This window comes from Sminthopsis crassicaudata, chromosome 1, assembly GCF_048593235.1.
Source record: "Sminthopsis crassicaudata isolate SCR6 chromosome 1, ASM4859323v1, whole genome shotgun sequence".
Lineage (NCBI taxonomy): Eukaryota > Metazoa > Chordata > Mammalia > Dasyuromorphia > Dasyuridae > Sminthopsis > Sminthopsis crassicaudata.
Genome location: NC_133617.1, coordinates 190,227,883 through 190,252,816, shown reverse-complemented (window position 1 = coordinate 190,252,816; position 24,934 = coordinate 190,227,883). Strand labels below are relative to the sequence as shown.

General features: G+C 33.1%; 1 protein-coding gene across 6 annotated transcripts in view; it reads left to right on the top strand.

The window, feature by feature from the left end:
- ADNP2 (ADNP homeobox 2) overlaps window positions 1–24,934 on the top strand; it is a 40,116-nt gene that overhangs the window by 316 nt on the left and 14,866 nt on the right. The window contains exons 2-4 of one of the 6 annotated variants that reach the window (XM_074273121.1): window positions 11,330–11,447; window positions 15,750–15,824; window positions 18,592–18,702. Coding sequence is in view for 3 of the 6 variants with exons in the window: in XM_074273087.1 (XP_074129188.1) it covers window positions 11,340–11,447 (108 nt within the window). In the remaining 3 variants the exon portion in view is untranslated. Of the gene's footprint in view, window positions 308–332; window positions 1,107–11,329; window positions 11,448–15,749; window positions 15,825–16,465; window positions 18,703–24,934 lie in introns of those variants that run through there. The other 5 variants (XM_074273113.1, XM_074273087.1, XM_074273096.1 and 2 more) reach the window with 5 other exon arrangements.

Below are 24,934 nucleotides of genomic sequence, written 5' to 3'. Positions count from 1 at the left end.
ACAGTATTGCTGTTAGGGATGGATTTGTGTTGAGGCGCCGAGGGGGTCCCTGCCTGCACAGGGGAGGCGTGGGGCGTTGACGCCGAGGGTCCCGCCCGCACTGGAGTTCCTGCACAGCCCTCCGGCATTAGGTCGGGTGGAAGGAGAGAAGCCCATCTGCAGGAAGGGAGGAAAAGGAGGGGAGGACAGGGAGACGAAGAGGGGAGGCGTCTGGATGGTATTGTGAGGCGCGGAGGAGGAGGAGGCGGCTACGGCGGCGGGAGAAGGAGGAGGAGGAGGAAAAGAGCTCCCTCTTCAGCGCTGAGCGGTAGGTACAGTGTGGTCGCCAGCAGCATCCCGCAGTAGCGTCTGCTGACCAGGCTGCACTGAGAGGAAAGAAAAGCCGCGCTCCGCACACTCTGTCAGACGCGCCGTCTGATTGCGCGCGCGCTGCTATCGCTAGGAGGCCCGCCTGCACCGCCTTCCCGACCTCCTCGACGGAGGGGGCGGGGAGAAGGGCCGGGCGGGCGCGTCCCAGTCCGGGGTGGGACCGGGGACCATCTGACGGACTGTAGTGGGCGCGAGCTGCCAGCTGCGAGCTGGGACCTCTTCTGCTCATAAATTGCCTTCTAGTTAGTGGGAACTTTGTGTTTGCTGCATTTTCCCGCGCCCCTTGCCCCCCACCCTGCTCCACTTCTCTCCCGGGCCAGATGCAACCGCATTGTGACCTCACGGCCGGGGAATCCGGAGGACGTTCTCCGGACTGCTCGCCTGCTGCGCGCAGCCTTGGGGCCCCGGGGCTCAAGAACGTTCCGTTCTCCTCGGTGCCCTTAACCCCTCGTGTCCGGCTTGGGGGAAGTCACGTGGGCTAAGGAGGCGTTGTAACGGGGGAAAGAGGAGACGGAAAAAACGATGGCCGGGATCACCTGGGCTTCGGATTCTTCCCGCAGCCGGGTGCATTTGGCAATTCTCCATCCTCGGTCTTCCTAGTTTCCTTGCCCTCGGGGAGCCGGCTTTGCGGACTCGGCGAGCTAAGAACCCAAATAATAACAATCCTGCTTGGAGCCTTGGGCGATAGCTAGGTATAGAGAATTCGGTGGATCCCAAGAAGACTCCGAGGACTCGAGGTTCTAAAGACTCCTTTCCTGTTTTTTTTATTGATTAAATTTACCTTTTATTTTCTTACCTCCCTCAAGGAGAAAAGTTAACTGTGAAACCTGCTGGGACCATTTATTATGAACTTATAAATACGTTCATTTTATTTTCTAGAGTGAATACCAAAGCGCACTTGTTATGTAAATATTAAGTGACTTTAAAGTCTCACTTCCCACTTTTACTAAGTGCACAGAATTAATATGCTTTTCTTTGTTTACATCTTTCTTAGTATGTTTTAAAACATGCTCTGAGACTTTTTAAAAAAGCCTAAGTTTCAGATAAAAGTCCAAGAAATGTAATTTCATTAGAAATTGAAATCTAAATGTCCAAATTTATTTGGAGCATTCACTTGCATATAAACGACAAAATTATTTCAACTCTACACTTGTTATTGATACTTTTTAATTCAAAACTGAATATTAATGTTTTTAATTTTGCCACTACTTTAAGTTTTGAACTAAGAGAATAATGCTGTTATTCTCTTTGCCTTATATATAAAAGTTAAGTTCTGTGTCTTAATTAATTTAAACATTTTCAGAGGATGGTTGGAAATCTTCTTAGTAGTTTTTCCAAAATCTCAGTGGAAAAAAATTGACATCGGCTTTTCCCACTTGTTTGAAATTTTTACTATAATATGTGAAACTGATCTGAACACAGTTGGCAGTTCTCCCTTAAAATTTTTTTAAACTATTGAAAAAACTGGTTTTTAGCACTCTTCTCATATTTAAGGATTTTTTTTTCCCTGCTTGGGCAGTTTTGTGGCAGTGTGACTTAAGAGATAATTATGTTGCACTTTAATTTTTACAAAGTACTTTTCCCTTGTACATTGTAGTGCAAGTTATTTTATTCCTATCTAAAAATATAAAATCCAAGCTCTGCTAGATAGGTTAATGACTTGATAGCTGTGGGATCATAAGGTATAAAACTGGAAAGTAAACTTTCTTTTCAGGAAATCTCCTTATATTACAGATGAAGAAACTGATGCCAAAGTCACACAGAATAAACGGCTGTAATTCAGTTTTGTGTACCTTGCAGGGACTGACCCCCTTTGGTAAAGGTTGGAGGGTCATTATAAGGGAAATTCTTGGTCACTTATATGTTGAATTAGATGACCTCATATTGCCTTGGAGTTTTTCAATTCCATGGGTAGTAAAAGTTCTCAACACTTAGAAATAATACGAATCGTTTATTTTGTTTTATGAAATCATTTTCTTCTAAAGTGGATTTTGAAGGCTTCATGATTCTAGAAGGTCTAGAAGAGCATCTCTTAAGTTTTGCTGTCTTTTAATTGTTGGGAAAAGATATTTATTTGATTTTGTTGATATTTTTAGTGCTTTTATCAGAAATTATAGGTTTGATTGTCATTTACATGAGAATAAATAATAAGAAATTTACCAAAGGGGAGTTACCAGAGTGATTTGGTTTTTGTCAACTCATTAGGAAATTTGAATGTACAGTGAATAGATTTTTCTCTTATAGAGAACATTGTGTAGAAAACCACTGTCTTAATATGCTGTGTGATTAGTGTCTGAAAATAATAAAAGTTGAGTTCAGGATTCCTTAATGTTGTGAATTTTTAGTATGATAATTCCAATTTGACTTCTGTTATATTTTTCCTCTTATTTTTCTAAAAGCAGATTATGATTATGAATAGTCTAGAAATGCTTAATACTAAATACTAAGACTGAATTAAAACTAATATGTTTCAAAGAATTGAACAAATCTTTTGATTCCCAGTCTAGTACTTATTTTTTTTTTCATTTCAGCACAATATTTACTTAATGATTCATCAGTTTAATTACTGAAATCATTATAATCCAGTTTTTTTTTTTTTTTTTTTAAAGTGCTGTATTCTTTCACATTGAAATAAAGACTAGAATTAGATTTTTAAGCATCCTTAGGGTCTGCTAAGAACAGGTCTCTTCCTCTGTATTGTTTATTTTGCATTCATCTGGACCACTGACAACTCAGTTGTCAGGGCTGTTCAAAGGTTTTATACTTAAGACCAGGAGATTTTAGGGTTTTTTTGTTTTTGTTTTTGTCATGAATCAATTTGGCAAATGTGAAAGATGACAAAAGGGAAGAAACAAGAATTTGGAGCCTAGCTGTTTGGGACTGTTTGTAAGACCGTGTTCATTTCCATGCTTTGATTCAAAAGATACCAATAGGACATTGGTAGGACAGTCTACTAATAATCATAATGATGAATCTGTGTCATCATTTAAAGATTACATTATGGTTTTTATATATGCTTTTTAAGAAAGAAAATTATGAAATATATTTTAGAAAGATTTGTGGAGTAGATAGACTAAATTGATGTTTTGATGCTTTAAAAAGGATAAGTATTTGTATCCAGAAAATTTAATTATGATATGTGCTTTTGCTCTTAAACTGATAAGATAAATGCGGAGTTAAGGTATGTCTTAAAACCCAGGAAGCACCACTCAGGTGTGAGAATGTAATGATATAAACATTCCAGTAACAAAATTTCCAGGTCATATTAATGAGGCTTGAATCTGGGTTGATATGAACATATAATGGGTTTTAGCTTTTTCATAACACCAGTGAAACATTTTTTTCCCTATTTTAACCCACGGCAATCCCAAAACCCATTTGCCTTATTAACAGTAATTTAAGATATAGATAACATGGAATATATGAACATAAGGTATGGTTGAAAACTCTTGTAGCTAGTACCTCATGAAAGCTATCTGAATTTTTAGCCATAGCTGTAAGACATTTTTTTTAATAAGCTTGATCAAGTCACTTTACCTTTATGGACTCTGTAGAAAATGAAAAGTTTAAACTATATATTTCCAAAATGAGATAATATTTCGAAAGTCCTTTGTGTAAATCTTAAAAGTGCTTTATAAATGGTGGATATTGTTATTTCCTCATTTCTTTGTGCAAAAGAAACTACACTTTTGGTTTTTCTTATGTTATTGGTATCCATTGCTCTTAGTTAATTGAGAAAAATGATCAATATTTAAATATCATTCTCCAAATTCATGGGAAATGCTAGATAAAATTAAAATGTTTGAGCAAGGTTCTTCAAAATTATTCAAAATATGTAGTTTTCTATTTGTTTATTTGTAAAGACTCTTCACAATTTTTATATAGCCAGATAAGCATCTTTTATTATTTGTGTGATCCTGACCAAATCATTTAATTTATCTGCCTCAGTTTCTTCATCTGTAAAATGGGGATAATCATAGCACCTACCTCTCAGTTATTTGTGAGGATCAGTTTTGATAATATATGTAAATACTTAAAATGTCACTTTTTTTTTTTTTTTCCTGAGACAGTTGGCCTTAAGTGACTTGCTCAGGGTCACACAGTTAAGTGTGTTAAGTGCCTAAGATTAGATTTGAACTCAGGTCCTCCTGACTTCAGTGTGAGTGTTCTATCCATTCTGCCACCTGGCTACCCCTAAATGCAACTGTTAAGAAAACACTTTGGAGCTAGAAAGCTCCTACTTATAAACTTTTAAACTCTATCATGTTAGTGTATTCCTCATGTAAACCTATGTCATCTAAAATTTGTTCATAGCTGTATTGTACTTGGTAGAATAGATGTTTCTTAAAAGTTGAATTGAATTTTTACTAATGAATTTGTGTATGGTTTTAAGCTTACCTTTATATATAGTCTTAAAAGAGTTTTCAAGTATATTACCTCTTTTGAGCCTCACTACCAACCTGTGAAGGAAGTAGGACAGTTACTCTGATTTGTCAGATGAAGAAACAAGTACTAAAAAAAGCAAAATAACTTGCCCAAGTCCATCTAGCTAAGTAATAAAGGGCAATACTAAGCCTAAATTCTAAGTCTTTTCACTATCTTATTAAATTTTCAGTGAAAGCATTTAAGTGCTTACTGTATTCCAGGTGTTGGGGATATAAGAAAAAATGACAGCTCCTGCAATCAAGGAGCCCCCATTCTTCCTGAAAAGGCAACATGTACACATATAAATATATACAATATATGTACAAGGTAATTTGGTAAGGGTTGTGGAACATTATTAGCAAGTTGGGGAATTTAAAAAACTGAAGAATGTGATGTTTGACCAGGGCTTTAAGGAAAAGATTTTTAAAGTGTTTAGCATGTAGTGCCTAGAATATAGGAGGCGCTATTTAAATGTATTCCTTCCCTCTTCCATGAGAAGTTGAGATTATGGAATGCATTCTAGACTAGGGAGACAAACTGAAGTGTTAGAGACTAGAGATAAAGAATAGCAAGAAGGATATTTTGGATGGAAGGTAGACAATATGAAGCAAAATGCTATAATGCTAAAAGGGTAGATTGGAGACAGATTGTAAGTGTTGTATATTCCAAACAGAGGAGTCTATATTTGATTTGGAAGGTATTTGAGAGCCACTGGAATTTATTGAGCACGAGAATGATATGGTCAGACCTATCCTTTAAATTTTGCCATTTGAATAGAGAACGAATTGAAGAGGGAAGAGAAGACCGGTTAGGCAGTTATTTTAATAGTCATCATTTATTAACATAGCCTTACATAGTGGGCTATGTGCTAGACACTTGTTAAGCACTGGGGATACTAAAAAACATAAAAGATAGTTCCTTCTCTCAACCTCACGATCTAAGGGGAAGACAACATCTGAATCACTGTATGAATAAGCAGTAATATAGGTTGTTAGAAATCACCAGAAGGAAGAAAGTAGAATTGAAAGGGATAAGTAAAGGCTTCCTGTGGGAGGTGGTATTTTAACTGATAGTTGAAGGAAGCAGAAGACAGATGAAGAGGGAGAACATTCAGACATGGAGGACAGCCAGTGAAAAGGCCCCAGAAGTTGGGAGATAGGAACAAGAAGGCAATGTCATTGTATTACAGAGTGTGGGACTGGGAGGGGGGGGTTGGAGAGGAAGAGTAATGTTAGATTTAAAGAGACTAGAAAGGAATGAGGAGGCAAGTTACAACTTGAACACCAAACTTTTTTTTGTTGTATCTTGAAAGTGATGGAGATCATTGAATAGGGGAAGGGTAACACAGTCAGATCTGTGTAAAGAGATTACTTTGACAGTTGAGGAAAAATAATTATCTGGAATGGGGAAGAGAGGGATATTATTAGCTATTGCATAGTTCAGGTTTGAAATACTGGGGGCCTGTACCAGAGTGTTCGAGGTGTCAGAAAAGAGATGTATGTGAAAGATAGAAATAAATATTAAATCAACAGATATGAGAGCCAAAACTAAGGTGATAGTGGTGTAAGTGGAGAAGAGACAGGTAAGAGGAAAATTTTGTAGGTAGAATTAACATGGGTAACAACAGCTTGGATAAAGGGAAGTTAAACAATTGAAGATGCCTTGGAGATTGGGAACTATGGGTAGATAGAAAGATAAATGTGCTTTTGACAGAAATAAAGAAATTCTTGGATAAAGATAATTTATTTTTTCCAACATGTTGAGTATGATGTCTGTGGGACATCTAGATTTGAAAAGTTTAGTAGGTAATTGGTGTTTTCATACCAATAAGTATATAAATATAGTTGTACCTTTTTAAGTCACTAAGATGGAGAGGTGAGAATTGAACTGAGGAGAGGAATTTTGGCAAAGATCCACAGGACACAATATGGATGATGATCAGAGGAGACTGAGAAGGCAACAATGAGAACCAACATAGAGTTGTCATGCTGCAGAGAGGTTAAGAATGATGAAGTTAGAAAATCTTTTTGCTCTTGCAGTTAGTGATCATTGATAACTTGGGATGGATCTTCAGTTGAGTAAAATAAGAACCCAAATTGACAGGAATTAAGAAGCTAAAGCTAGTAAGAGAGTAAAGGAAGTGAAAAAAGCAAGTGAGGACACTTTTTCTGTGAATTTTTTGCAAAAGGAAAGAGAATAAGAGGATTATAGTTTGAAGAGATAGTGGTGGCAAATGAGGATTCTGACTTCTGTTTTTAATAAAAGTTGGTCTCTTTTTAAAAATTATAATTTTTCTTGAGGCCTATTTACGTCATATACATAGCTTCTATGTCTTTCCCAAAGAACTGTCCCTAGAAGCAGACTAAAAAGAGGAAACAGAAATTAAGCAAAATAACCAGCGCAACAACAATTTGAATAGTGTAACACTTGCCAATTCTCAAACTTTTTGGTTTCAGGACCCTTTTTTCTCTACAAAATTGTTGTTTCTATAAATTACATCTTAAGGGCATTCTAAATGTTTACCACCTAGCTGGCTCTCTGAGGAGAGAAAATCTTAAGACCAACACACATTATTTTGGTTTGTTAATTTTCTAATAGTATTTTATTTTTCCAAATACATGCAAAGATAGCTTTCTTTTTTTTTTCTTTTTATGTATTTATTTTTTATAATTATAAAATTTTTTTGACAGTATATATGCATGAGTAATTTTTTTTATAACATTATCCCTTGTATTCATTTTTCCAAATTTACCCTCCCTCCCTCTACTCCCTCCCCTAGATGACAGGCAATCCCATACATTTTACATATGTTACAATATGACCTAGATACAATATATGTGTGCAAATCCAATTTTCTTGTTGCACGTTAAGTATTAGATTCTGAAGGTATAAGTAACCTGGGTAGATAGACAGTAGTGCTAACAATTTACATTCACTTTCCAGTGTTCCTTGTCTGGGTGTAGTTGTTTCTGTCCATCATTGATTAACTGGAAGTGAGTTGTATCTTCTTTATGTTGAAGATATCCACTTCCATCAGAATATATCTTCATACAGCATTATTGTTGAGGTGTATAATGATCTCTTAGTTCTGTTTGTTTTACTCAGCATCAGTTCATATAAGTCTCTCCAAACCTTTCTGAATTCATCCTGCTGGTCATTTCTTATAGAGCAATAATATTCCATAACCTTCATATACCATAATTTACCCAACCATTCTCCAATTGATGTACATCCATTCATCTTCCAGTTTCTAGCCACTACGAAAAGGGCTACCATAAACATTTTGGCACATACAGGTCTCTTTCCCCTCTTTAGTATTCAAAGATAGCTTTCAACATTCACTTCTGCAAAATCCTGTGTTCCAAATTCTCATCTCTATTTCCTCTTACCCAAGACAGCAAGCAATCCTGATATAGATTAAACATGTGTAATTCTTCTAAACATTTCCACATTCGTTATGCTATACAAGAAAAATCAGGTCAGAAGGAAAAAAAAAACATACAACAACATAGTGAAAATATTGTGCTTTGATCCACATTGGATCTCCATAGTTATCTTTCTGAATGTTAGTAACACCAACAATATTATGCAACTGTCAGTTCTGATGAACTGGACTCTTTCCAACCATAAGATGATTGAGGCCAGTTCCAATGTTCTTGTGATAAAGAGAGCCATCTGCACCTAGAGAGAGGCCTGTAGGAACTGAGGGTGGATCACAACATAGCATTTTCACTCTTTGTTGTGATTTGCTTGAATTTTCTTTTTTCTTTTTCTTTTTCTTTTTTTTTTCTTTTCTTTTCTTTTTTTTTTTTTACTTTTTGATCTGATTTTTTTCTTGTGCAGCAAGATAATTGTATAAATATGTATGCCTATATTGGATTTAATATTTTTTTACTGTGTTTAACTTGCAATCCGGGGTGGGGGGAAGGGGAAAAATTGGAACACAACGTTTTTCAAGGGTCAGTGTCGAAAAATCCATGCATATATTGAAAATAAATAACTTCAGGGGCAGCTAGGTGGCGCAGTGGATAGAGCACCAGCCCTGAATTCAGCAGGACCTGAGTTCAAATTTGGTCTCAGATACTTAACACTTCCTTGTTGTGTGACCCTTGGCAATTCACTTAACCCCAATTGCCTCAGCAAAAAAATAAAAAAAAAATTTAAAAAAAGGAAGAAGAAGAAAATTTAAAACTTCAATTAAAAAAGAGAAAAGAGTCAAGTCCATCAGTTGATGATCCCATAATCTTGTAACTACTGTGTCCAGTGTTAGTTAATGTTCTCTTGGTTCTGCTCACTTCAGGTAGCATCAATTCATATAAGTCTGCAGGTTTTTCTGAAATCAGCCTGCTCATCATTTCTGACCGAAAGATATTCCATATCTTTCATACACCATAACTGATGGGAATCCACTCAGTTTCTAGTTCCTTGCCCCTACAAAAAGGGCAGCTATAAACATTTTTGTACATGTGGGTCCTTTTCTCTTTTTTATGATTTCTATGGGATATAGGCCCTGTAGAGAAACTGCAGTATCAAAAGGTATGCACAGTTTTATTGCCCTTAGGGCATAGTTCCAAATTGCTCTTCAGAATGTTTGGATTAGTTCACAACTCTACCAACAGTGCATGTGTCCCAATTTTCCCACATCCCTTCCAACATTCATCATTATCTTTTCTTGTCATCTTAGCTAATCTGAGAAGCGTGAAATGGTACCAGCTAACATTTTTTCTGATAGTGATTGTTTAGACAAAGCAATTGATCAAATCTTGACAGTCCTGTTTACTGATTTCTGAGATAAATTTTCACACTGAAAAGTTAGTTTTGGTTCAGGCTGACTCCAACATACTTCTGTTATATGTATCAATATTTACCATTTATTTAGAATTAAAACTTATAAAATTTAAAAATATTCAATAAGTAATTTAAATAACAATACATGTTAACCTAAATAATTTTATAAAAATAACTATTTCCCAAAAATAGTGAGATTTTATATTATTTTACATAATTTTGCAAATTTCTTTTAATGGCTAGCTTAATAGAACATAGCTAGATTCCCATATTCACTTATACATTTAATCTGTTGAGAAATTATTTGAATTTATGTTTATGAAGAAAATCTAGCCTCATACACAGAATATGGCTTTTAAAAAGAGGCATAATTTAAAAGACATAAAATGTTCTAGTATTGATATGGGAATAATTTTGATTTCTAAGACCCCCTTCTCCTCTCCCACTTCCCCCAAATGGTTTGAGGGTAGGCCTCAGGATTCAATCAAACTTTGAGAACTTCTGATACAATCTTCCACACACAGTCCTTACAAAGGAATTGTAGTTTTGCAGTTCTCTTTCACAAAGTCATAAATTTTGGGTTTTGTTCTTATAATTGTTGTGTATTGGTGTTTTGGTTCTGAAGCAATTCCCATGTTTTCCTAGATTACTTATTCATAGTTTCCTATGTATATGTAAACCATTTGCCACATGTTTATTCCTTCTATATTCAGTGGGTATTTACTTTATCAGTGTTTTATACTACAAAAAAGTTATATGAATATTTTTTTCTGGGTCAAGAACATGGACATTTTATTTATTTATTTATTTTTATAATTATAACATTTTCTTTGACAGTACATATTCATAGGTAATTTTTTTTTTTTTTTTTTTTTTTTACATTATCCGTTGTACTCCCTTCTGTTCCAAATTTTTCCCCTCCTTCTCTCCACCCCCTCCCCTAGATGGCAGGCATTCCCATACATATTAAATATTTTATAGTATATCCTAGGTACAATATATATGTGCAGAACCGAATTTTGTTGTTGCAAATAAAGAATTGTATTCGGAAGCTAAAAATAATCTGGGAAGAAAAACAAAACAAAACAGTGCTCACAGTTTATACTCATTTCCCAGTGTTCCTTTTCTGGATGTAGCTGATTCTGTCCATCATTGATCAATTGGAATTGGATTAGCTTTTTCTCTATGTTGAAGAAGAATATGGACATTTTAAATATATATGATTCTAAATTGCCTGGTTTGGTTGGACTACTTCATAATTCAACAGTGTAGTTATATGCCCATAATCTGACAATTTTTAAAATAAAACTTAAATATAGAAGTCATTTAAAAAACCTTTTAAATATAGTTTTTCTGTTTCAGAATAGACAAAGTACAGCTATTATAACAAAATGTTTATTATGCTATTTATCCAGAGTTCATCCATATTGGAGAATGATTGTAAAAAGCATTACACTTATTACATAAGAATAGTGTAATATATTGTAATTATTTTAAAGTTATTGGGAGTACAAGTAGCAGTTTCTTTATTACTCCTTTCATGTACTTTGTTAATTATTTAACGCATCTTTCTACTCATAACTTTAGATATTATGGCTACAAAGAGAAGTTTTTCTTATTTATCTTTTAAGAAGTTCAGATCACAATAAGCATGTTTTAAAATAATTGCAGAGAAATAAAACCTCTTAGTGATAATGTACTTATCATATTCTTGTTTGTTTGTTTGTTTGTTTTTCTTTTGCTTTAGGAAAGTCACAATGTTTCAAATTCCTGTTGAAAATCTTGATAATATTAGGAAGGTTCGAAAAAAAGTGAAAGGCATTCTTGTGGATATTGGCCTTGACAGCTGCAAGGAATTATTGAAGGTAAGAGGGAACTAGTAATAACTACAGGTTGTTAAATCAAAATAACTTAAATCTTGTCACACTAAATTAAGTTTCGAAGTCAGGGAATCTAATTTTATTGATATTATTTTCCTTAAGAGGAAAAAAACTAAATTTTGTTTTTCAAGATTCAAAATAACTCAGGCATGTTTAGGGAATTTATGGCTTTTGATATGTGTATTACACATCTTCATATAAGAATTTGAAAAGATGTGAAATAAACTGATATCTTAAATTTAGTATAAAGTATAAAGTCTTACTATATATGTAGTCTTATTTCTTTACATATAGTCAACTAAGGAAAGTTTGACTTAGCCTGCTACTTGTCTTGGTTATTGCAGTGAGTTCTTTGTGAAGTAGCCTTGCATATTTGTAGCCATAAATGATATTAAAAATATTATTTCTTAAATAATTTTTTTTTAAGTGATATGAACTTAACTTTATGAAGATAAGGACTTTTGAATGCAGGGAAGTAAATATAGTTCTTTAGTATCCAATTAATAGTAATTATTTACATTAAGTCATTAGCACTTTAAGGATTTGTGATTTCATAAGTGTGATTACTTCACATAAATTATATTTAAATTTTCTCTGATAACTAATTTCCTATAGTCTAATTTTTCAAGCATAGTTGATAAGAATATAAAAACAATAAGTAGTTGATATCTTTAAACCAGCTTGGCTGCTTACATTTCCTAATCTTCATTCCATTTCTGTCTGTTATGTTTTGGAGCTCAATTTTTATTATTGAATGCTGTTGATATTGCTTATACTTTTGGATATTGTAAACTAACACAATTCCCCTGTACCCACATATCAAATTCATATCTCTAATCTAAGGAATGAAGGATCAGTTTCTAGGTTTCTGTTAACAAGGAGAAAAACCTTTGTAAAGATAGTACTATGTTGATTGTTAGAGATGTCATCTATCTAGTAACTCCTATTTAGAAGTAGTAGTGAAATGGGTCATTATTGAATTTCTTTAATGATGTTTCTAAGCCTTTTTTAAAAACTCACTTGTGAGTTTTTTATATTTTATTCATGAATAGCATTATGACAGTTGCTTATTTGATCTTCAGATATAGATAAATGAAATGTTTCTTGTCAAGTAAGGTAGAGAAGTAGCCCATGTAAAGGTAACCACTAACAGAAGATTGATGTTTTTATGGATACTTATGCATATATGTTCATATTTATACATGTATGCATGTTGTATAGTGTTTTCAGGGGCAATACAACTGAATTGTTGTAAACTAAAGACTTGAAATAATTTTTCCCTTACCTGATTTCAATTGTTGGATGAATTTGTAATCTCATTGTAATCTCTTATCAGTACAGATTATAGTCTATCCATAATTTTTTATTCTGTGAGACTTTATTTTTAGTATATCTTTTCATGCATTCTTTATCATAAGCCATTTTGGGGGAGAAAGGGAACCTTCCAAATATATTGATATTTCTTTGCTTCCAATTGAAAGCAAGTGACTGGTTTTCCATCAATTATTGCTACATGTTTTTGCCATATGATGGGCCAATTTTATTGTCCAATTTTTTCTCATCATAGTCTTTATGCTGTTTTTCTTTCATTTTTTGTTGATGATATATTTCAGTCAAATACAGGACTTGAAGTTAGGAGACACCTTAATGCTTATCATATAATGATTGCATTATCATGATGATGGTGTCACCAAGAAGATACTTATCCTTTCTGGATTCTTATTTCCTCAAAGGCAGGAAACTCTTGACTATTTAATTTATGACAGTGGAGAACTGCCATGTTCATGCTCTCCCCTGATAAAAAAGCAAAACCCCAAAAAGAAGAGACCTATGTTTGAATTCTGGCATTGTGATTATGGACAAATCATTAAAGTTTTTGTATTAACTTATAAAAATTACCTCGTAGATTTTGCTATTATTTGGAGGATCAAATGAGATAAATCTGCAAAATAATTTACAAATCTTAAAATGTTACAGAAATATCAGTTAGTTTTTCTTATTGATTTTTGGCCATTTCAGCATTCAAATAACATGACTTCCAAGTAGTATCACTCCCTGAAGAATAAGAAAAGAAATTCAGTAGCTTGTATAAAAATATTTTTTTTCAAAAGTATAGTTTTGTTTTGTTTTTTTTAATATATAGAATGCTTAATGAATTTGTGGGTCATCTTTGCAAAGGGGCCATGCTAATCTTTGGCTAATCTGTCGAAACGAGAGCACTACCATTATAATTTTTAAATTTAAATTACTTTTGTAGTTTTTTGTTGTAGTTTGGAACTGATCCTGTGTTTTTGCAAACTTCACTAAACCCATACATATAAGCTCTAAAAAGAATTACCAAGCTTGAAATGCTTTGAGTATGGATTTAGCAATAAATTATGTATATTTATCATCCAAAAATCATAACATTTAAAGCTAGAAAGGAGCTTAGGCTTCATTTAGCTTAAACCTTGTTTTTACAGATGAGGAAACTGAGGCTTAGAGGTCATAGTGGTCCAAGATCTTGTAAGCAATAAGTAGCAAAGGCATGATTTACAGTCATATTTTTAAGATTTCCAGTCCATTGTTCCTTTAACTATTGTCCTTTAACTTGGAGAGGGTTATCACTAGAAGTTGGTCCTCAAATCTTTCTTTTTGTTTTTGAGTTTCTCTCCTGAGGTGTAGAAAGGCTATTATGATCTTGATCTTGATTGGTGAACCAATTCAACTCTATATTGTCCATTATTCTTGAATCCCTTGCCTCATTGACTTATCTATAGCCACCACACCTTTTTTAAATCCTAAATTCCAGCTTCTTTAGTCCTATTCTTGGAGAAAATCATGAAATGATTTGATTGGTTGATGTAGCATCTGATAGGAACTTGGCCCTTGATGTAGTAAGACGATCCTTCTAGGACCAGTGATGAAGCATGCTGCTCATATCCTAATAGAGAGTGAAATAAGAAACTGATTTTTTGCCACTGCCAGAGCGTGAATTTGCTTTGCTTGACTAGTATTGGTTACATTGGTTTTGTTTTTCTTTTTATCAATTGAGGATGATATTTGGGAGGAAATACAAGACTAGTGATAGTGTTGCCAAAGAAAAGGAAGCATCTGAAGCATTTTTTAAAATGCATAGGGATTAAGAGAAGAAAATTAAGAAGAAAACATCAATAAGCAGAAGACAGCTTTGAAAGTAATACTGATTTTTAAAAGGAGAATATAATAGAAATTTATGGTTTCACATAAGCTTTTTTATGTTCTACTTTTTTTTTTAATAGATTGGAACAATGTCAATTGTATTTAATGTGATTTTTGTTATCCTTAGCATTTTGTGCATGATTTTGTTGTGGACATGATGTTTATATTTCTTTTGGGTCTGCTTTTTCACTCTAAGTTTAAATAAATCTCCCCCAATTTTTTTTTTTTTTTTTTTTTGTAATTCTTCATATTTGCCATTCCTCGTGGTACAGTTAGCTCAGAATATCAAAATGTCATAGTTGGAAGGAATCCTGGAAATCAATTAAACCAACCCATACTTGACTTTAGAAATAACATCTATAGAAAAATGAAGAAGTGACTATTCAACCTTTGCTTAAAGATCTTTAGTGAATGAGAACTTATTACCTCTTGAGGCAGGCAATTTCAGTTTTTAATAGCTAAACATTTGGAAGTTTTAACAAATCTGAATGTATTTCTCTGTAACCTTAATCTAGTTCTACCTTATGAAGAATGTGAAGTGTGGGGCAAACAAAACAAATCTAAACCCTTTGTGTGTGAGGGCCTTTTAGATACTTGAAAACAACTATCATATCTTCTCTCCCCACCCCACCCCTTTAGTCTGCTATTTCCTTTAATGGGAACTTCGTGGACTATTTTCTGTTCTTTGATCTTCTACCTTCTGTTTAAGGAGGGCATCATTACCCATGTCTGGATTGGACATCATGCATCTCTGCTTGTTGAAATTGTTTTACTCCTTCAAGACTGAGTGCTAGTGCCATCTCTCCTATGAAGCTTTTCTTCCTTCAGTTTCTTTTCTCTGTTGAACTGCTTCCATGCACTGAATACATTCTACCACCATTTGCTTATTGCTCTGTATTGACTTGATTTACCTTATTGCATATTCTTTTCTTAGTTCCCTGCTTCCTTGTTTGGTATCACTTTGCTCAAATCTTTCTGTGTTACTTTGAACTATTCATATTTGTTTTTTTCCCTAATACATAGTAATATTCCACTATGGTGATATACCACAGTTCACTCAGTTATTCTCCAATTATTGGGCATGTATTTTGTTTGCACATCTTTCAGGAATACATTTTGTTTTGATACATCATTTCCCAATGAACAACTCCTCCCTCCATAGTGTCTTCTCATAAAAAGCAGGTAAGCATAAAACTTTAACTTAGATTATGATTTATAGTACATGTAACATTTGACTTTTAAATTTAGCATTTCTTAACACAGGAAGTATACTTTAACCATACTCATTTAGAATGAAGATTGGCCAATATATTTGACCTGAATTCATTTGTTTTTTAGAGATATCTTCATTGTTGTTACTGTGCGTTGTGATATTCTTTATCAGTTTATAAAATATTACTATACTTCTGTAATTCTTATTAGTAATTCCTATTAATAATGTTCCATTATATTGATATAGCACTTTTTAAAAGCCATTTTCTAGTTAAAGGTTATTAAAATTACTAATAATCTAGTATGAATATTTTGTGGTTTTTTTTGTTTGTTTGTTTGTTTGTTTTTAATTTTTTGTTTTTGTTTTTGTTATTAACTTTCTTGGGTTAAAACCCAGTAGTAAAGATTACCATTTGAACAGGTATGATAAACTTCATAATTTTTTTTCATTTTTACCTTTACAACATCTCCTAAGTTCTATGCCTCCTCTCTGACATTGATTTATAATTTTGAATAATTTTTTTTATATGTTGACCACTTATTTATTAGGGTTCTTGCTGTGAATTTGTTTCAATTCTTTATTGTATTAGAATTTTGCTGCAAAGATTCCTTTCCAATCCAGAGCTTTTGATTTTAATTGCATTGATTTTGTTCATGCAGAAGATTTAAAATATCACTAAAATTACAATTTTGATCCTCTATTTAGGCACTAGTTTCTTCTCTATCCAAAGGTATAAAAGGTTTCACCTTGTATTCTCTTGTAATTTTTAAATTCATTTAATTTAAAATTTTTTGTAATTATCCTGGCTAAAACTTTTTTCTATCAAATTGCTCTAAAGTTTTCTGAAGGATTTTTATTGAATGAAAAATCTCTCCTGGTAGATTCTGTTAGTTTAGGTAGATATAACATTTTGTAATATTTTTCCTAATTCTATTCAAATTTTTCTTTTATGATATGATTTGGAGTTAAATCTGTATCTCAGTTAAAGTAGTATCATATTGGCATAATTACATCAGGAAAATCTTACTGATTCTTTTCTTTTTTTTTTTTTTTTAACTGATGTTTTGTAATGGAGTTTAAGTCCTGTGCAGGTAAAGTTTCAGACTTTAAATGTTTTTATTTTGGTAATTTCATTGAAATAAAATTTTTATCTTTCTGGTTTATTTTTTAGAAAGAAACAAATGCTAGTAATTTTTGTGAAGCTGTTTTATATCCTGCTACTTGACTGCCTCTATTAATTTTTAATAATTGTCCTCTTTTCCTAAGTTATACTATCTATTAAGGGAATAAAGCTTGGCACAAGAGAAGTGCTACTTAATTTCTTTTTTCTTGTCTTATTGTAGCTAGAATTGAGTATGATGTCAAATATTATTAAAGACATTTGATTGTAAAATCTGAAATTGATGGATAAGTATCCAGCACTCCTCCATTGAAAATGTCAACTCTTAATTTTAGTTAAATATTTTTTATCCATATTCTGGAAAAGTTTTTTCATATTATTCTCTTCAATATTTTTCATGTAAGTGAATGATGTATTTTGTTTATCATTTATCATGATGAATATTTTCCTAATGTTGAAGCAATCTTACATATCTGTAGTATAAATCCAACTTGTTTTAATGAGTATTTTTCTGTGTTGCTACTTTTTGTTGTTTTGATAGTTTTGTAGAAATAATTAATAATCTTCATCTAGCTGTTTTTTTTAAATTCTTCCTTACTTTTGGTTTTAGATTCATCTGCCTCATCAATGGAAATTGAAAGGGTGCTTGCATTATTTTGTAATTAATTAGTGTATTTAAATATTTGATAGACTTTACATGTAAATTTTTCTGCTTGAAGAATTAGTTGGTACTTGATATATGCTTGCTTGGTTTCTCTTTCTGAGTGTTATTTCGAGTCAATATCTTTATTTGTGTTGAGAGCAGTTTTGGTATTGACTACTTATGAAATACTGGCATGTGCCATATTTTTAAAAAAAACACCTGATAACATAATAAAAAAAAATTGTCATTGAAATAATATAGACATTTTGTATGCCACATTTATATCCTTGAGATGTCAAGAAATGTTCCAAGAATCATTTTTATAGTACTTTGGGGTAAATTTACTCTCTTTACTCAAAATTAGGGGACTTGACAAATTTCATAGGTTTAATTATCATCTTCATGCAGATACTATTAAACATACAACCCTAGTTTCTCCTGAGTTCTATATCAACTGACTGTTGGACGTTTGAAACTGTATATTCCATAGACATCTGAAACTTAACATGTCTGAAACAGAACTCACTATCTTCCTTCCCTCAACCTAACTTAACTTCCCTATTTCTGTCAAGTATACTAACATCCTTCTAGTTTACCTCAGTCCACAACCTCTCTGTTACCTTGAATTCCCTGCTCTAATACACTCTGCATTTAATTATTTTCCAGATTTTACTTAAAGCTTTTCATGAAGAATATTAAAGACCATACTTCATCTACCTTTAGATTTCCGGATGCTCTTTCTGTTCCTGTTCCTTTCACAATATCTACCTATTCAAATTCTCTTTTGCCTTAGCACTCTCTAAGCTTTTTTGCTCCATGATTCTGTTGGAAACCCTTGTTTTCTCATCCCTTATTTTTCTCACACCACCTGTGTATTTGTTTCTTACTGAATGAAAATATAATCATTTATTAAGAAGTCTTGAGAGATGTAGGTTTGGGCTAGTCTAAAAATAAAACCTTTGTCTACTTTTAGATGTTGGTGAAGGATTTTAATGGGAAAAGATAAAAGATTGAGGGCACAAAATGATCCCAGAAACCATTTAGTATTGCTGAATCCCTTTGTTCAAACAAAAAACATAAACAGGTATGTAAATAGAGACTTAGGGCATTTTGGTGAATTTCCCAGGATCATAGAGGAGGATTGTTCCTGAATCAATAGTCTGTACCTTCATATGTCATTGTCGGTGATCTTATTGATGTGTTATGGGTGCTCCCTCCAGTGGTGAATATCCCAAGTCATCCACTTTTAATACTGTATCATGTTTTGTTCATATTTCCCTGTAAATCCTCTGGAGAAGATTATTAACTGGGGAATTACTTCCAGATCTTTACGTGGTAACCAATGAGGCACATTGATAGCATTTGTTACTTATCCTTTCCTCTGAAAACATGATTGACCTGTACCCTCACCCACTCTTAATTCTTGATAATTTTATTTACTCAGTAGCTTTGCAGAAATTTGTCTTTTATACTATCCCTTGAATCATTTTAGTATTTCTCTAATAAACACTGTCAGTGATATAGCACTTTATTTCATTAACTTGTTACTTTTTTTAAAAAAAAGTTATTTTGAACTTAAATATAAAAAGACCAAAAAAATATTATTTCCATATATACAACACAACATAAGATTCAATAATTTAAGATCATAAATGTTCATTTCACAGTTTACTTTAAAAAAAAAACCTCAAAACTATGTAATAAATACTTATATCACATACATACATAATACATAGTTTTCTTTATTATTATTATTATTATTATTATTATTATTATTATAACTTTTTATTGACAACATATACCTGGGTAATTTTTTACAACAATATCCCTCGCACTCACTTCTGTTCCGACTTTTCCCCTCTCTCCCTTTGCCCCCTCCTCTAGATAGCAAGCAGTCTTATATATGTTAACTATGTTATAGTATATCCTAGATACAATATATGTGTGCAGAACCGTACACTCTCTTGTTGCACAGGAAGAATTAGATTCAGATGGTAAAAATAGCCTGGGAACAAAAATAAAAATGCAAACAGTTTACACTCATTTCCCAGTGTTCCTTCTCTGGGTGTAGCTGCTTCTGTCTATCATTGATCATATGGAACTGAATTAGATCTTCTCTTTGTCAAAGATATCCATTTCCATCAGAATACATCCTCATACAGTATTGTTCTTGAATTGTATAGTGATCTCTTGGTTCTGCTCATTTCACTCAGCATCAGTTCATGTAAGTCTTTCCATGTCTTTCTGCGTAATATATAGTTTCATCATTTTTAAAAACTTTGTGTTCCAAATTTTTCTCCCTTCATCCCATATCTTCCCCCCTCCCCAAGACAGGAAGCAGCCTAATATATGCAGTTAAGTATGTGCAGTCATTTAAAACATTTTCATATTTGTCACATTGTGCAAGAGAAATCAGACTAAAAGGGGGGGGGGAGGAAGCAATGGAAAGAAGGAAACAAAGAAACGAGGTGAAAATACTATGCTTCAATCCACATTCAGTCTCCATAGTTCTTTCTCTAGATATGGATGGCAATATCCATCCCAAGTCTACTCTTCCATCCTATTCTTGTTTACTGATTATTTGTCTTAAGTATTATATACTAGCAAGTTCCTATGTGCACACTGGGGATGCAGAGTGAGAGGTGGCCTAGATAATCTGGCCTTTCCAGCTCTGAATCCTTTGATCCTATTTTGATTGTTCCCTTTGTCCTTGAGTTGTTATTTTGAGCTGTAAATTATGAGCCTTTTGAGGATGTTCAGGATAGAAGGGTGGCATGCCAGTTAGAACTCTCAATTGACCTAAGTTGATTTTCATCTTTATTTATTTCCACTGTATATTTTGTGAAGCTCACTGAACTAGTATTTTAAGAAATGTGTTGAAAGGTTCTGAAGACCTACAGGTCAAGGAATTTCAAAGAGAAGACAGTACTTAAGCAATGATTGTTGGAATAGGACTTGCTAATTCTATTTCTTCAAAATTGAAGCTAGTCTAAATATTAAAAATATTCAGAGGAACATTTTTCAATTGCCTGACCCCATTGGGACTGGGGATATATTTTGTGATGCCTTGATTGACAGAGCAACCTAGCTCCTCTTTCAATCTATCCATATATTTAATAATACTTTAGCCTCTAATAATTTTTTCCTGTTTTGCTTCTGTTATCTTCCTCCCTTTCTCCTGATTGAGGTCATTTTCATTCTTTGTGGAGTCCTGTGAAAGAATTTGGCTATTATGCTTTTCTCATTTCATCTTGAGGAAGTATAACAGTATTTAATTTCTTTCTAAAATGTTGTCATGATCTACTGGGCTTATTTATCTACAACTATACTTTTTTCCCATTCTTGTGCCTTTTACTCTACTGTATTTGACGGGGTCTACAAATTTAGCAAATGTTCAAAGGCTTAGTATGTACAAGGCACTATGCTAATAAAAACAAAGGATGAGAAAGAAAATAAAAAGGAATCCCTATCTGAGATCTTTATTCCAGTTGATCTCTATCTCTATTTTAAATTTGGCCCTCATAATTAGATCCACAAATTTTCATTGTGAAAACTTTCCATCTCTGGTTCACTGTACTTCTTATAAGCGTCTTGTATCCTAAACGGTGCTCTATATGTACAAATCCTGTTCACGAATGCTTTTTAGTTATTGATCTGCACTTTATTCTGAAGCCCCTATTTACATATCTTCTTAGTGACTGAAAAACATTAATTAAGCTCTTGAGTTTCCAAGTTCAAAATTTTTTAATCTCCAGTAAGGTTTTCTTGTGGTATTGGGAGATGCTCTCTCTCTTTTATATATATATATATATATATATATATGTAATGTGAACTAAGAAAAAAGTATAACTTCATATCTATCATAGGTGATAGACTTGTGGCAAGCTTGCAAGTTACCAAAAAAAATCAGGACTCATCTGTTTTTTCCTTTGGAGAATGTTAGATGTCCTGCCTATAAACAGAAGCTATTAAAAGGCTTTTCTGATTTTTCCCCCAATTGTTACTACTTGCCCCTCCCCACCAAGTCTGTGTAATCTGTAATTAATAGTTTCCTGTCAAATGCTCTGAAGAAAACTTATTTTTTCATCACAGATCATAAAAGAATTTGTTTACCTCAAAAAGATCCTCAAAAAAAAAATCTATATTATAATGTTTTTGAGGGCATAGTCCTGTCTTTCTTATCTTTAGAGCTTTCATAGAGTTTTACTTGCTTATAGTAATAGAATAAACTTTTGTTGAGTGAATGGGATACTTTTGTATATGATACAGGCATTTTGAATGCTTGGTGATGCCATATGAGTTTTGCAGTGTTTCAGCATTTAGAATAAATATTCAATTGAGATTTTCAGTTTATAGGCATCTCTTTATCACATTTAATTTTTCTCTGACAAACCCTATAGAACTTTAACATATTTAATCTGGCTAATTCTTAAGCATTGTGACAAACATTTATATTTCAATTCTATCCAGTTTAGCAAACACTTTATGACATTCCTACTAAGTATCATACATTAGTAAACATTGGATGTTCATAGACAAAGCAAAACATTACCTCTTTTCAAATTTACATTATGTTAAAGGGAGGAAAAACATGTAAATGAACTGTGGTAAGATCACAAATGATTGGAATTATCAAGCTTAACAAAACATTGTGGATTCTCCAGGATGTCTACTTGTGCTTTACATAGTTCTACTTCTGGACCAATTTTAAGAAAGTATGTGATTTTTTGTTTTTATTAGAATATGTCTATGATAGAAGTGTTTATTATAGTATTAAAAGTCTGATGTCCTTGACAACTAGATTAGTTAAATTTACCTTGTATAAAGGTCTCAGAATAAAGATAATTTTGGGCATCTTAAAATTCTCTTAACTGTATATGTAATCATATACATACACATGTCTCTTTATTCTGTATATTCTAGTTATCTGTATGTTCTGTTTCCATAAAGGAGGAGAAGGCAAAACTGTGTTTTCTCTTTTTTATACTTAGCAAAGTGCCTGGCTATACTTAGTATAGTAAATGCTTGTTAGGAGAGTGTCCTAATTTTAAAGATGGGAGGATTGAGGATTTAAAAAAGTAAAGTGACTTGCCCTTTAAATATATTGATAGCGAGATGGAGGAAACTATGTAAAAACAGCAGATTGGTTTTCATTTTATGGTGTTAATTTTATGAACAAGATAATGACAATGGGAAATAATAGAAAAAAAATGACATAATCATTAGTAATGGGTTATATTAGTTTTATATATGGGGTGAAAAGGGTACATTAAAAAGCATTTTGATACATCTTTGATCTCACGAAGATTCCAATCTGTCCAAACCATCTTATTCTGTGAGACCATATTTTATCTTGCCATAAATCCTCTGTAGATCTTTATCAAGATCTCTTGACACTAGGGATACTGTTTTTGAGTTGTATATCAGATATCCTTTGCTTTTGCTTCATGTTCTATCTTTTCTAATCACATTTCTCTGACAATCTCCTTTATATCATTTCTTTCACATTTTTTATTGTTGATGTGGTATGTATTAAAAAAGATAGGTTTTAGAGTTCAGTAGATATTTGGGTTTTGATATTGTCTCTGACACTGATTATTATGGGAATGTGACTGAACTTTTCTAAGGATTTATTTCTTCTTTTGACAGAATTCATATGTAATAACAATTCTGTCACCTCGTCGTGAGGATCAAGCAATAAGAAATAGGGAAGAAATAGGGTTTGGCCATCCTATTTTTTTCTCTACATCTTTCATCTTGTTCAGTAGAGTTTATATAGAAATCATCTTATGACACAATGCTGACTTACCTGCTTTTCTTTTATATTGGATGTTTTGCAGGCTATTGTACAAATGAATGAAGGAAGTAACTGCTTGCTCTAGTTGAATTAACCTATTACAGCCTTAGTATACCTTTCATTAGCAGATGAGATGTCAAGATATATATCTCTTCTTTCCCCCATGCTTTTGGTTTTCCTGCTGATTTCTGTTTTTGGGGGGTGAGGAGGAAATTGTTGCTTGAGTCTTGATGATTTGGTATAATCTGTTAAAAATGTTTTTCATGAGTTTTTCCTCAATTGGGTAATTGTGAGCAATCATTCAATTCCTGTATATTTTATTGGTTGCCTTTTTTATTTTTTTTTTTTTAAATTGGTCACTTCTTATGGGTGGGGGAGGGGATTGTATTTGTAATACAGGAATTTGTTATGTATCCATCCATAAAAGATAATGACCGTGTGATGCATTATTCTGGACATCAGTTTTAAGTTTTCTCTTTTCTTCCACCTACTAAGAGGTAAGAAATATGACAATCATGATACATAAAAAGTCATGCAAAATATATCCACAAGAAAAAATTTAAAAAATATGCTTCAATTTGTTTTGAGTCCAGTTCTCGTTTTAGAGGGAGACAACATTTTTCTCTGAGTTCTTTGGGATTATCATGGATCATTGTATTGATCAAAATAGTTAATGATTTCACATTTGATTATCTTTACTGTATATAGTGTTTCCTAGTTCTGCTTACTTTAGTTTGAGTTCATTAAGTCTTCCTCAGTCTTTCTGAAACCATCCCCTTCACTTATATAACATATAGCACAATAGAATTTCATCAGTCACATACCACTACTTGTTCAACCACACCCCAGTTGATGGGCATCACTCCAACTTCCAATTCTTTTTTTTTTAAATAGCTTTTTATTTTCAAAGTACATGTAAACATACAATATTTAACATTACCCCTTGCAAAACCCTTTTGTTCCAAATTTTTCTCCTTCCCCATTTCCTCACCTCTTACCTTCCTAGACATCAAGTAATCCAATACAGGTTAAACATGCAGTTCAACAGCTATTTACAAAACATTTTTCAACATTGACCCTTGCAAAACCTTATGTTCCAAATTTTTCCCTTCCTCCCCAAACCCCCTCCCCTAGATGTCAGGTAGTCCAATACATGTTAATATATGTCGGTTCTAACATATGCATACATATTTATACAGTTATCTTGCTGCACAAGAAAAATCAGATCTAGAAAGAAAAAACAAGAATGTAAGCAAACAATAATAGAAAGAGTGAAAATGCTGCATTGTGATCCACACTCAGTTCCCATAGTCCTCTCTCTGGGTGTAGATGGCTCTCTTCATTACTGAACAATTGGAACTGGTTTGAGTCATCTCTCTGTTGAAGAGAGCCACATCTATCAGAATTGATCATTGTATAGTCTTGTTGCCATGTATAATGATCTGGTTCTGCTCATTTCACTTAACATCAGTTCATGTAAGTCTATCCATAACACTCTAAAATCATCCTGCTGGTCGTT